The sequence below is a fragment of the Tachysurus fulvidraco genome, chromosome 3, assembly GCF_022655615.1.
Source record: "Tachysurus fulvidraco isolate hzauxx_2018 chromosome 3, HZAU_PFXX_2.0, whole genome shotgun sequence".
In the NCBI taxonomy this organism is placed as follows: domain Eukaryota; kingdom Metazoa; phylum Chordata; class Actinopteri; order Siluriformes; family Bagridae; genus Tachysurus; species Tachysurus fulvidraco.
In genome coordinates, this window is record NC_062520.1 from 20,028,355 (window position 1) to 20,042,531 (window position 14,177).

Here is a 14,177-nt window from a genome sequence, read left to right on the forward strand (position 1 = left end):
ACATTCAAAAATAAAAATCTGTTAACCTGCGAAAATTTCTAAAACATCTCATACAACCAAGAGACTGGAGATGTATATAAAAACAGCCCCAATCTAAATACCTTTCAGAGTTTGACCAAGATCTCCAGGTTATAGATGTCTGAATAGAATATAAACCTAGTGCTTTATTAGTTATTAGGTTTGGGTGTTGTATGAGTAAAGGTGCGTTTGTCTACATTGTGTGTGTGTGTGTGTGTGTGTGTGTGTGTGTGTGTGTGTGTGTGTGTGTGTGTCTGGTTAAAACACTGCAGTGCAGTTTCACATTTTCATGGCATTAACACACCTTATTGAGCTGCTGATTCAGTGCTGTAGCCTGGGGCAGTGTTTCCTGCTCCTCCGGTGCCCCTGTAATGCATGTTTAAGCGCCGTTTGAACTCTCGGAGGGATTTAGGAATTAGCTGATGAGTTTGTTCAAGTGTGTTGGAGCAGTAAAAACACAAAACAGTATGGGGAAACACACACACACACACCTCAGGCGACATGGCTGGAACGGGAAGCAGTCGCCTCTAACAAAACCTGCACTATTATAAAGAAACAGGACATTTTGATTCATTCTGCAGGTCCAAGTTCAAGTTCAAGCTCAAGTCCAAGTCCAAGTCCAAGTTCAAACAACCATCAAATACTGTCAAGTAACCCACCAAACTAGTCCCCATCACTCAGAGCTCTATTCCCTTGGCAGGTTTTGTATTTTGTAGCCATGCCAATAAGAAAAGGCTCAGGCTAGTAACAGTTAGCCAGTTAGCTTCAGCACAGTCCTCTACTGGAACTTATTCAATACAGCGAACATGTTGGGTTTTGTAACACATTAGCACCTTCCTTATCATACACACATGTGACTGTTAGATTATTACTAAGACAGCTGAACAGAAGCGGTGAGACACACATCAGGAATTCGGTTCACTTTAAGAGTTACATTGAGCTGATTAGTGAGATTTCTGTAAGAGAGACAGGGAACATTTACAAAGTGCCTTCACTAAGAGCTGAACACGGCGTGCTTAAGCTAGCTCAGACAGACAGACAGACAGATAGACAGACACACAGACAAGCAGGCAGACGGACAGGCAGGCAGACAGAGGGGCAAACAAACAGACACAGATAGACGGGCAGACAGACAGACTGAGGGGCAGACAGACAGACAGAGGGGCAGGCAGACAGACAGACAGAGGGGCAGACAGACAGACAGACAGAGAGATGGACAGACAGGCAGACAGAGGGGCAGACAGGCAGGCAGGCAGACAGTCAGGCAGGCAGGCAGACAGACAGACAGACAGACAGACAGAAAGAGGGGCAGACAGAGAGATGGACAGACAGGCAGACAGAGGGGCAGACAGACAGTCAGGCAGGCAGGCAGGCAGGCAGGCAGACAGACAGACAGACAGACGGTGTCTAGACTCCAGGCTGGACAAATCTATAGCGTTTAGCATTCCGACTGTCTAACGGTTAGAGACGCAGACGGTCCAACTTTCCTGCGTCGTAATTCACATGTCTGAGCGTTAGAGGCGCCTCCGGAACAACTGACACTGAAGTGCAGACGCGATAGTGTCTAAAATAACGCAGTGTAGCGACGGTCACTTACCTCTTTATCCAGACACGTCGCGTCGGTGAGTGCGGAAAGAGATGCGCGTGCCAGTGAGTGAGTGAGTGAGTGAGTGAGCGCGCGCACGCGCCGGTGGCTCGTGTTGATCCGCTGCTGATGACCTGATTTGAGTGCAGACGCTCCGCACAGCGCCGGAGAGAAACAGCGGGCACCGCGCCATGAGCCACAGCCATGCGCACTGCCCACAGCGCTTCACAGTAAAAGTCCCCCCACTGCCGCGCCTTCTCACACACTCAGCACTCACTCAGTCGCCTTGTTCAGCCCGCTTTATTCTGTTTAGCTACTGTTTAATAAAATATGCAAAGATTTTTATGCATGTTTTTATTTATTTATTTACTTACTTACTTACTTACTTGTTTATTTATTTGTCGATTGCTTAAATGTGAAAAGGTTAAATATCGCCCTCTAGTGAAACACAAGTAGCTGTCATAAAAGTTTGCATTGCTTAAAAATAATAAAGTGAAGAATAAAAAAACTTTTAACTGAATGCCACAGATTATGTTAGGTTTCACATGTGCTCTTATAATACAGTGTGGATTAAGCTTGTTTGGTTTCAGTGCCATTTGTAGGGTCTTCTGGTGTCCTCGTGTTCTTCCTGTGGACTTCTTCCCCAAACATGTCAGTAGCTGGACTGATTACGCAGCATCCCTGTGTGTGTATAGCATCCAAAACAGAACCCTCTTTCAGGATACTTTTCTCTTCTTTTACAAAAGATGCTTGGAAGTCCTGTCATTTTTTTTTCTAACCTTGATCGAGCTCTACATTAGTGACGCAACCACGGGAACAAAAAAAGACAGGCAGTGTTACTGTGTAGTAACCTACTCATAAGTATAGCTAAACACCAGACGCCTGTCAGTTTCGAGAACGCCGTCAGTTCATATAAATTCAACATTTCTCAACTGTGGGAGAATGATATACAGTATCAAATTAGAAAAAGTGTTTTGTGGTATGACTACAGTTTTTTTTTTACCGTAAGTGAACGTGCTTAATTGTGAGTCACTCTCAGTGAAAAGGTTTCAAAAGCATTTTATACCTGTAAGATTAAGCAGAGGCAAACACTCTATTGTTAATTTTGTTTCAGACATAGCTTTATTTTCATCCTAGGTGGCACATGGCCAAAATATACAACTCCCTCCTTCAGAGTGGTGGAGAGGCACATATGGCCTTTGCTCCACATCCAGACAAAACACACTGGATTAGATCTTTACAGTTTCTGAAACACTGGTGCATGTTCATAAAGGCCCTGTCGAGCTGGTTCTCCATTTTGTTAAGTGTAGTTGTGGAGCAGTGGCTCACCAATGAGATACAGGACTGGTAAATACAGTGTGAGGACGTCTTCTGTTATCCACAGACCTATACAATGATGCGGCGATTACGTTCCATCGTTAATCCAGATCTTTTCCTAGTTTGTTATTATAATACAGGAGTTCAAATGCAGATCCCGCTAAGAAAGCTCCTGATTCTGCCACTCCTTTATAAAAACCCTGCTGTGCTCCCGGCAGGCAGGCTGGAGCAAGAACGTGGAGTGTTATGAGCATCATGTCTGTGTGCTAGTTTAGTAGTTCTGTGCTGGTGAGTAGTAAGGCTCAAACGTCTCTAGTGTGGCCTTGCCTGGCCCAACATCTTCAGCCTGGCCTGGTCGATCACATCTAGCAGGTTCTTGGCGTCAACGGCGAGCGCGTGAGCAGCCGTCAGCATCTGCTTCTTGTAATCCTGCTGCAGGCTCGTCATCACATACTGCTGTGCTAGCTTCATCTTATTGATCAGCTCAGCCAGGTCAGAGTTCAGCAGCTTCTGAGCCATCTCCACCTGAAGACATAAAATTTGCATTTATTCAGATACTGTTATAAATTATAGATAACTGCAGTACGTGTGGTGGTTAAGAAATTGGTTAAGGGCAAAATCAGAATGCGAGCCATATTGTGTCTGCGTAAACAATCTAAAAAAACTGACGTGTTGTACCTCTCGGTGTGTGTGGGCCGGCAGCAAGGGAATCGTCTCATCCACCGTGGCCAGTAGATTCCTCAGTGCTAAACCTACATCCTGAGAAAACAGTTACAACAAAATCACTGGCATGAATACAACAGATATGTACAAAATGTATCCTGCTTGTTTTTCATAATTCCCCCCTGACATTTCAAAATTCCGTTTCAAAAGAAAAAAACACTGATACAAAAAACCGGTGAAAGTCTGAAGCTGTGTCCCAAACCACATACTACACACTATGTACAATTCTCTCTAGTGTATGAATATTTATAAGGGTCGTATCATCTCAAATGTAACACTATCATTTTTTTTTTTTTACGCTAACTGGCAGTATAAGCCGTTTCCCAGTCGATACCATCTGATGCCTTTCTTCCTCTACATCAGCAAATCTGCTGTTGTGTGTTGAAAAGATTGTTGAGTGCAGGAAGTGTCCAACATTCAGGTTGTATTTTTGGTTGAATAAGTTGATCATCTGGTTACATGAAGTGCACTAATTCATGTTTGAATTTGCAGTGTTTCACACGCTACTCACACCATTACACTAGTGCATTAGTATGCATCAGAAGTGCCTACGTTCACATCTTAACTTTTTCATTCTACTAATTCATCTAATGCCATGTCAATCATTAAGATACTAAATGCCTGCAGCAACGAAAACAATTAAAGCGCAGTTTAAAAGGGTGTTTTAAAACGGTACTGATTTACAATTGCAATAACACTTGAAGCCTCTTGAAAGCCATGTTACTTCACACACATCATTAACATTCATACCTTCACCATTGGCACATATTCCTCAGGAGGAGCAGGCTGAATTTTACTCGACATCTCGATCACAGCCTTCACCAGTGCCGTCACATTCTCATAGACTTTATCGTTGGACCGGTCCAGATTAGCTGTAGGGGGAGAGCTAATCTCTTGAGGCTGGATCTGAATAAAGACAAAATATCTTCATTATAGGAGGCAACAGATCAACAGAGCCAAATCAATATTGTTAGTTATTGCAATCGTCTGATTCACTGTTAGCTGTAAAGAGTGGGAACACGACTAAAACACATCATTTCAGATGTTTAATGGCAGATGGCAGTATTCTGCAGAGCACTGCTTTAGTACTGTTAGATGTTTCAATTCAGCTGACACAAAGATTAGTGTGAGAACTACATGTGAAATAGTGAGTAAAGCCGACTTTTCAAATATTACTTGACACACTGTATGAGATTATTATCCCACTAAAATTTTAGCTGAAGTCTGTAACAGACAGTGTGATCAAATATTCTCAATGTCTGATTGTACAAGGAAGATCTTCTAATGACAGATGTGTGGTTTTAAGAAAATTACTGTGTTCTGCTTACATCATCCGTCTGAATGATGATGATCCAGAGATATTTTCCAAAATACGGATATTTTTCAGTCCAGCAATGTTTAGTTTACATAAGGCCATTGCCAGTGGTTTATTTATAGATGTTATATGCTTTTAAGGTAATCCTATGTCATCCTCTTATTAAAAAGTTTTAATATTCCTATTAAAATATCCCAATTTCCAGGAACTCTGTCATTAGTCATTAGTGAGCACTCACAATATGTGTTTTAAGACCTTCGATCTCAATTTGGGACCAAATAATCTTTTACAATGTGCCATTTTTTAACTCATACAGTGTAATTGGCGCTTAATGGGCTAAAAAATCCCATCAGGAAATGACATCTGGGCTGAACTGCAAAAGCAAGAAAATCTTTTTCCTAACATGTTACCCTGAGATAAATCAGTTAGACTTTTTACACAGAAGAAAGAACGTTTTTCTTAATCCCCATTAACACAAAAGAGCACTTTCTTGTCAAGCACCTGGTGAAGTGTCATAAACTGTGTGTGTGAGATGTTTTATTAATACCAGCCCAGATCTCGTCTCCTGCTCAGACAAGCTTGTAAATCTCTGGCGTGTTCCTAAACGAGTTTTGCACCAGTCACACAGCAGGCAGGTTTGAAACATGTTCATGAAGGATTACAACGGTGTGATTAATTATACGATGCCTATAAAAGTCCACCAGGATTATTAATCAGTTATAAGGAGCAACTAAAACCTCAGAAGAGACAAAAATGAACCTACTATCACCAGAAATGCTCTGACTACAATAACATGATACCTCTGTCAACTTTACTAATGATCAATTCTGGTTTCTGTGAGATTTAGGGTTAATATAGATTCATATAGATATTTGTGTGTGTGCTATATATAAAACACACATAATTGTGTACTTATATCCTGAAAGTTGACAGAGACATGTAGAGAGAGACAGAGAGAAACTCCACTCAATGCTCTTACCCTCCAGGGCTAGAGGTGTAAAACAGTGAGGCACAGAACGAGTGCAGGGGCAGAGAGAGAGAGTGATACAGAGACAAAGAAAGAGAAAAACAGAGAGGGATTAATGCACAGGTGATACATACACATGCATCCTGATACGCTGATGGGAGAGACAGATATAGCAAGAGAAAAAGGAAAGAGAGGGGCCATTAAATATTTCAAATACTTTAAAAGTGAGTGACTGCAGTTCAGTTCTGGGAAAATAAAGTTGTTGTTTTTTTTCTTTGTACATTGGCCATAATGCTGTTACTGCTAAATATCTCTCTCTCTCTATGTGCACACACAGGCACACACACAATCACTCTCTAACGGACACACACATTCACACACACACTCTCTCTCTCACACGCACATACACGCATTCTCACACACACGCACACATACACATGCACGCACTCTCACACACACACACACACTCACTCACTTTCTCACACACACAGACAAATATGCACTCGTTATAAAGAAAAAAATGCTTTTGTCATAAATAATAATAATAATAATTTATTATTTCCTCTCACCTCCCAAAAATATGACAGTACATGAACCTTCCCCTTGTACTTCATATTCCTACCTCCTGACCCTTGTGCAAGTGGTTACTGACAGTGAATGAACCTGTGTGTGTGTGTGTGTGTGTGTGTGTGTGTGTGTGTGTGTGTGTGTGTGTGTGTTATGAGGGAATTTTTAAGAGAAGTAAGAACATTTCAAAGAATAGTATTTTTAAATGTATATGTAAATGAAAGTGTTTTTAAAAGTAAAAGCAGTGGATAACTTTATGTGCATGCCATAATTGCAGTGGTGAGCAGCAACAAACATACAAGCTTTTATAGAGCCTAGACACAGCAGTCACACCCTGAGCAAAAACCACTGTTCTGCATCACACTGAAGGACAAACTGCTTTAGCTTGACTGTGTGTGTGTGTGAGAGTGTGTCTGCACCTTGACTCCGTCATTGTAGCTGTCTGCAGTGTTAGGGCAGGCTGCGCTGCCTGTGTGACCCACCGCTCCGGGACGAGGAGGCTTCTTAGGAGGAACAGCATGATCTGAAAGGAATGGAGTCAAACGACGAGAGAGACTAAGCGCAAAGCACCAAAACCACTGTCAATATTTATAGCCCTGGTAGGATGTTTCTTTAAGAACTTAGGACTGAGTAACCAAAGGCCTTCTAGCAAGTGGAAACAATTACACTCTGAGAAAAAAACATAATACCACAAACAGTGTTTTCTCTAGAATCTCTCAGTGGAAATGAGCTTCAGTGGTGTGTGTGAGGGTAGTTGGGTGAGGCATATGTAGCTGGGACTTTACCTGCTTTCCCCACTGGCTGGTAGATGTGCTGGTTTCCTGTCTGCACAAATAAACAAAGAACAACACCATCAGTCTGAGAAATAAAGTGTACCATCTCTGCTGTCATCTGTGTTGTGGTTTGGGTGTGAAGTTACCAAGATGCCTGGCATGCATACACACACACACACACACACACACACACACACACACACACACACACACACACACACATACACACACACACACACACACACACACACACACACACACACCTTCCCATGCTAGACCATGTACTATATAAGTGTACAATAACAAAGAGGTCAATATAGTTAAAGGAGATAATAAAGACAAAATAAATAATAATTAAGAAATAATAAAACACTAAATATATTTCAGCTTGGATTTGAAAAAAAAAAAGCATAACAAAACCCACACTGCGAACTTTAACTGGTAGACAGGTCATTAGTCTGGAGCCTCTACATGTATGTCTTACTCCCAGCTCTAGTTTTTTCACTGGGACTATCACTAACAAGCCAGACTTCTGTGGCCTTTATAAACAAGCAGAAATATAAAAGAGGGCAGTGCTGGGTGTTTTTAATTGAGTAGCAGGTGGAGATGCCTTGTTGTTGAGAGGAGAACAGCCAGAGTGGTTTAAACTAACAGGAAGAAGCCTTTGCTGGTCACATATACATTATAAAACAGTGAAATTCTTTTTTTTGTACATGACAGTTTGTTAGATGGGCAAGGATCAGAGTGCAGGGTCAGCAGTGATACAATGCCTCTGGTGCAGAGAGCGTTAAAGGCCTTGGTCTAGGACCCACCAGCAGCAGATTGGTTCAACAACAGGGGCTTCAACAACTGACCTTCTGATAGATAACCAAAGCCTTTGAACCACTGAGCATCCACTGACATTACACCTACATCCACTGACATTACACCTACATCCACTGACATTACACTACATCCACTGACATTACACTACATCCACTGACATTACACTACATCCACTGACATTACACTACATCCACTGACATTACACTACATCCACTGACATTACACTACATCCACTGACATTACACTACATCCACTGACATTACACCACATCCACTGACATTACTTATAATGTACTACTCCTACTGTTTAAAAACATGGTGATGCGAATGGACTACCACTTCTCTCAGACAAGAACAACAATCTGAGGCTACAGCAAAACTGGTCAGCTGAAAACAGGAAAAAAAAATGTCATGGTTGTTTTCATTCTTCAGCTGTCTAGTCTCAGTAACCCTGTACCCAATGTGCCATTTCCACCGGCAGAAATGTCAGTCACTTGATGTTTTCAAGCTGTTGGCACAATTTTGTGAAAATTCCAGAAGATCAGCAGTTTAGGAAATTTTGAAAAACCAATACTTCTGGCACCAACAACCAAGGCACGCCACTGAAATCCCAATGTTTCCCCTAATCGGTCGAGAACCTCCAAAAAACATATACATGTCCTAAAACATTGCATCAGTTAGGGAGGTACGTGCACTTGGAACCATAAACTTTCATGTAAACAATGTGGAGTCCTGACTTAAGCTCACATAACACATGGATAGTGTCAAAATGTTGATCATATGGGGGTCCTGAGTACTGATTTGAAACAAAATGTTTAAATCAAAGACATACTATTATCTACAATAGTATAAAGTGATGGACACGTTGGACCAAAAAGTATGGCTCAGGCACTTGTCCTGTGCTGTTATTCCCTTTGTGATAGGAATTATTTCACTTAATTCCTATCACATCATTCCTTTCACACTTACTAACTAATGAGTCACTGTAAACAGTCTCACTTTATTATGCACATAATTACCACATGTCCCATATGACCCATGTTTGTGAAGAACATGTTGCAATGAAGATCTCATAGAACATAGACCTTATCCCATTTATCGACAAATGATCTGTTACACCAGTCTCTAAAATCAAAGTTTAGTCCGTTTTCTTTTTTTTTCTAGAAAAAAGCATGCTAAAAAGCTTTGTATGTCATAAAGCCGAGGGCAATGTTACAGGGAGTGTGTCCATGGACACACACACACACACGGCTGCACATGCATACTATGAGTAAGGTCTTGACTAGTTTGAACATTTCCTGTACTGATGTTAGCAATAACAATGATAGCTGAGGTGTTGCAATAAATATAACAGATGATTTATTAGGCATTACGGCAAAAATGTAAGCTCTTCTCTCAAGGCATTAAACCTCTTAAAGTGGATACTGTGATACCTTGAGCTTGAGTATGTGTGTACACACGCGTGACTATTTAAACAGCAAATAGTTTATTATTAAAAAAGAGGAAATCCCCATAGCCTGTACCAAGTCATCCTGGGAAACAAACACAAAAAACAACAACTCACTGGTCCCTGGAGACTGCAGTCCTCTCGTTCTATACTGCCTCTGGAATTCCTGGAGTCTGGTTTCTGAGAAAGAAAAACAGAAACACAGGACAACGGCATATCAACAGATATCAATACACAACTTGAGATACGTTTTTAGTATTTTCATGGTCTTCTTAAGGCTGAAACAAACCAAAACATCGCTCACACATTATATGCATATTACGTATCCATGGAAACTCTAAATAATGAAAACGTTCAGCATATTTTCAAAATGTTTAAATCCCCACACAAGCTAACAGTCACATACAATGACATGCAACCTATTTTAGCAAGTAAGAAATCATCTGCTCAGAACCATACCAGTTTCCCAAAGCAGCACTTGAAGACCTGCATCCTATAGACTCTTCTTTCGTATTTCTTTCTTTATGGCTAGTCTGCAGAGCAGAGCAGCGTTTGACTCCATTCACGGGGAAAAAGCATGTGCTAAGAGGAAGCTCCTGTGGTGAGGCATGCATGCACCCACATCGAGTCACTCCCACTGAACGAGCCTCAACTTAACTATGCCAAGTCTTCCCTTTCTCTCCTCCCTCTTCCACCTCCTCTCACCTTTCCGTCGCTGCAACCTCCTCGTCTTCAACCTCGTTACTTCTTTTCCTTTCAGCTCTTTCTACGCTGCTTTCTTTGCCTCCCTTCACCCTTGCTTCTCTCTTCTTGGTTCGTCTAGCCTCAGTGCCCCTTGCACATGCCAGCCATTTTCCATGCACCACAGAGTAGCAGGGTAAAGCCAAAAGGACTGGGGAAAATTCCCTCCTAGCCTCAGCAATTTAACTTTCATCAGTGGTGGGTCAGGGTGAGTTTAGCTGCTTCACGCCTCAATGCTAACACAACCCCCTCATTACTCAGGAATTCCCGAACGCTGCACCTGTACCATACACGTTGTCTCTGTATAAAACATCATCCGAACTGGACCATTATCGTTACAGAATAACGAAGATATATATATACTATTTCTGAATGATCATACCAACATGAATGAGTTTCTGAAGAAGAGTGTGTTGGTGGAAGACATTTGCCAGGATATTTCAGTGCTGTGAGCTGCTTTTAGCTTGCCACAGGAAACAGAGTGAGGCATTCTGTGAGACTGGCTGAAGATAATGACAGTCGCATAAAAATAACTCTGGCACCACACCAGACCCCTGGTGTCCTGCTCACTCTCTTTTTCACACACATGCTTGGGCAGTGTTCTCTCAAGGTCTGAGAGGATCGTGACTCTCTGCATCTGTCAGTCTCTGGACATTGACATATAAAAACTTTCTTTCAGTGGTATTCTAGTGTGCCTGAAATATAAAGAGGCTCTGAGACTAATCAAAAAGAGTTAGTTCTACGCTAATAATAAAAAAGAAATAGTCTGCAAATTTGATCACTTGACCAAACTGGAAAAGAATAGACACTATTCTCTACCCATGTAAAAAAAAAAAAAAAAAAAGACTTTCTTTTGGAAACACACAGATATTTGGGCTAGCATGTGAGTATTGCATTTATAAACATAACTCTGAGCCTAAATTCATTCATCTGAAAAAACACAATCAGTGAGATTTTAGCTGACAGAGGGAGCTCTTGCACATGTTAAGGAATGCAAGTGAGGGCTGGGATGGAGGACAAGAAATCGGATGAGAGAAAAGAAGTGAAAGGTGCAAGGAGATGGAAAGCAAACCGTCCTCAACATATAAGAAATGGCAGAATGCAAATAGCAGGAAAGAGGAAATTAAAAAGTAGAAAGGTAGACAAGAACTAGAGGTCATGACATCCAGCTGGAAAACATGTTGAGTGAGACAAGAAGAGATGAGCTGAGCTGAATACCATTAAACGCTCCTCTTGCTCTAGCCAACGCTGGTCCTCCTCCATCTGCTGCTGCTGCAACATCAGCTGCTCCTCCATCAGGTGAGGAGGGAGAGACTGGCCCATGCCAGGCCTCAGCACACCACCATCCTGACACACACACACACACACACACACACACACACACACACACACACACACACACACACACATGTAATCACAAAGTATATGTATTCATTATAAATAACACTGTGAGTAGTACATGTTTTTGTTACTTATTAATACTGATAGCAAAAGGAATAACCTGTTTAGTATTAAGTCAAGTGCATCAAGAAAAATGTTATGTAGCTCATGTTTCTTAGGTTTACAAGGGGCCTTAGATAAGACAACACAACTGTGTTCAGACACCTAGGCTACTAGTTTCATTCTTTATAAAGTTGTCAACATTAGCTGGTGTGAATCGAATAGGGCTGCAGAGAGGAAAATGGCGTTTTGTTTTACTTCATAAAAGTGCTTTGTTGTCCTCATTGCCTAAGACTGCTAGTGGCTGAATCATTTTTATTTTTCTTGTTACCTCCATGCTGGGGTTCCACATGGCATGGTCTTGAGCAGCTCTGTGATGATTCCAGGTGTCGTGGAGGTCGAGCCCCATGCCTGAAGCCTGTGGAGGATACAACCCGCTGGGCATGGAGGGCAAGGTGTGAGGGCCAGGGTAGCCTCCCATCTAGAAAAAAAAAACAAAAAGAAGTGAAACATTTGACCAATTACATAAAAAAAAAAAAACAGACCTGACATGTACACTAGAGTCCTGTGTGCTGGTTGTAGGGTCTGGTACATATGGAGTGTGTACCTGAAAGTGATTGTGCTGGCCCATATGCTGAGGACTGGGGTAGAAGCCTTCACTTGAGCGTGGACTTGGATAACCAGGCCTGCTGGGCTGCGCACGCACACACACACACACACACACACACACACACACACACACACACACACACACACACACGTCAATCATTTTAAGCACATTCACCCCTACTGATTTGTATGAGATACTGCAGTTAGGGGACCAGGCACACACAAAACTGCAATAATTTTGTGTGGATATAAGTCCAGTCTGTTGAAGGGGATAAAACAAAACGAGCACGTAAAACACAAGCGGTTAGTCAACCATCCAAAATGCTCTTTGAAATTTTATTTAGTTGGGGAAGGGGTGCGATGTATATTAGATGATATTAAAGGATTAGACAAAGGCAGCAAGTCCTCTTCTGACTGGTTGAGATGCTGCACCACATTCAGCTGTGGATGGAGAGCTGTTTAGAGGCAAATCTACCTTGTACAGCCTCTCATAAAGAGAGTCACGTAGCCACCCCTCCGGAGCAGAGGAAAGAAAGAGTCAAAAACAAAGAGTGAAATATAACGGTCAGTTTAGTATGGGACAGCGTTCTCAGAAATCACAAAACAGGTCCCTGCTTTAAAATGCTGCCTTTTTAAAAATGCTTTTTGTGTAAAGAACAGATCTGCAAACTGACACATTTACGTGAATTACACTGAGTTCATGCACATGCACGTCATTGTATTTTTGAGTGCACTGAACATGCAGGACTCCACATCCACTTCTTGGGATGAATTTATCCACTACATTTTCCATATATAGATTAGATTTTATGGTTTCCAAAGAAATATGAAGCTTCCCTGCTTTCTCAATAACACCTGCCTGTAGAGAGGGATAGTAAGCATGCTGGTTCACAGTCTGCCCAGTTAGGGCCACCATGGGTGGTATGGAGGGCCTCCTGCTGAGCCTGGACACATGTGGGGGCAGTGTGGGATTCTGGGAGTTCAGCACTAGTGGGAGTGGAAGCAGTGGAGAAACAGCAGGGGGCTGGAAGAAGCAGAGGGAGAGCTGGGAGCCCAAAGACTGCTGACATGCAGAAGCAGCAGACAGACAGTCCAAGCTAACACTGTGCTGCAAAGAGGGTCGGCGTAAAGGCTACATACACACACACACACACACACACACACACACACACACACACACACACACACACACACACACACACACACACACACACACACACACACACACACACACACACACACACACACACACACACACACACACACACACACGAACAGAACAGCCCAGACAACAGCAGACACACACAACACAGATGACAAGAGATGCTATTTAGAGAAGCATGACAACACATATGCAGATGAGCCACAGCACATACACACATCAGTGAGGCAAAGTGCACAGTTCTATAGCAGTCGTGCTGGTGTGATGGTGACAGACAGACAGACAGGGACACCTGTAGGGGAGCTCACAAAATGACTGCATGGGCATGGATCAGCTCAGTGGGGGAGGGAGGGTTGAGTGTGAGAGAAGCACTTAAACACACACACACACACCACACACACTCTAGCTGACCAGGTAGTCATATCAATCACCAGCTGTCCAACACTTCTATTCTGCTGTAGAGAATTCTATTAAAAAGGATCAAATGTTGTATTTAACTTATCAAAGTCTGGGCTTCATTTTTAAATTTACATACTTCACCCGATCCTGAATATATTTATGTATTTTATCTATATCATAAGAAAAATATATACATGTAACTCTTGTTCACGTGTAATTATACATTCTTATTCGTGTAATTCATGTAATCTTTCTCACTTTGGATTAAAAAAACACTGAAATATTAACGC

At 42.0% G+C, this 14,177-nt stretch overlaps 2 protein-coding genes across 20 annotated transcripts in view; both read right to left on the reverse strand.

The window, feature by feature from the left end:
- ldlrad4b (low density lipoprotein receptor class A domain containing 4b) overlaps window positions 1-1,859 on the reverse strand; it is a 64,569-nt gene extending 62,710 nt beyond the window's left edge. Inside the window, exons 1-2 of one of the 2 annotated variants that reach the window (XM_027148733.2) lie at window positions 1,616-1,859; window positions 323-384 (exon numbers count right to left, since the gene is read on the reverse strand). The gene's annotated coding sequence lies outside the window, so the exon portion shown is untranslated. The remainder of the gene's footprint in view (window positions 1-322; window positions 385-1,615) is intronic. The other variant, XM_027148732.2, reaches the window with a different exon arrangement.
- Window positions 1,860-2,702: 843 nt separating this feature from the next.
- ptk2ab (protein tyrosine kinase 2ab) overlaps window positions 2,703-14,177 on the reverse strand; it is a 62,545-nt gene continuing 51,070 nt past the window's right edge. For 8 of the 18 annotated variants that reach the window (XM_047811839.1, XM_047811855.1, XM_047811853.1 and 5 more), the window contains 11 exons: window positions 12,802-12,840; window positions 12,325-12,411; window positions 12,049-12,198; window positions 11,496-11,624; window positions 9,654-9,716; window positions 7,278-7,317; window positions 6,912-7,015; window positions 5,938-5,946; window positions 4,394-4,549; window positions 3,599-3,679; window positions 2,703-3,445 (listed from right to left, as the gene is read on the reverse strand). In XM_047811839.1, the coding sequence (XP_047667795.1) occupies window positions 3,233-3,445; window positions 3,599-3,679; window positions 4,394-4,549; window positions 5,938-5,946; window positions 6,912-7,015; window positions 7,278-7,317; window positions 9,654-9,716; window positions 11,496-11,624; window positions 12,049-12,198; window positions 12,325-12,411; window positions 12,802-12,840 (1,071 nt within the window). In that variant the 3' untranslated portion in view covers window positions 2,703-3,232. The remainder of the gene's footprint in view (window positions 3,446-3,598; window positions 3,680-4,393; window positions 4,550-5,937; window positions 5,947-6,911; window positions 7,016-7,277; window positions 7,318-9,653; window positions 9,717-11,495; window positions 11,625-12,048; window positions 12,199-12,324; window positions 12,412-12,801; window positions 12,841-14,177) is intronic. The other 10 variants (XM_047811848.1, XM_047811849.1, XM_047811844.1 and 7 more) reach the window with 3 other exon arrangements.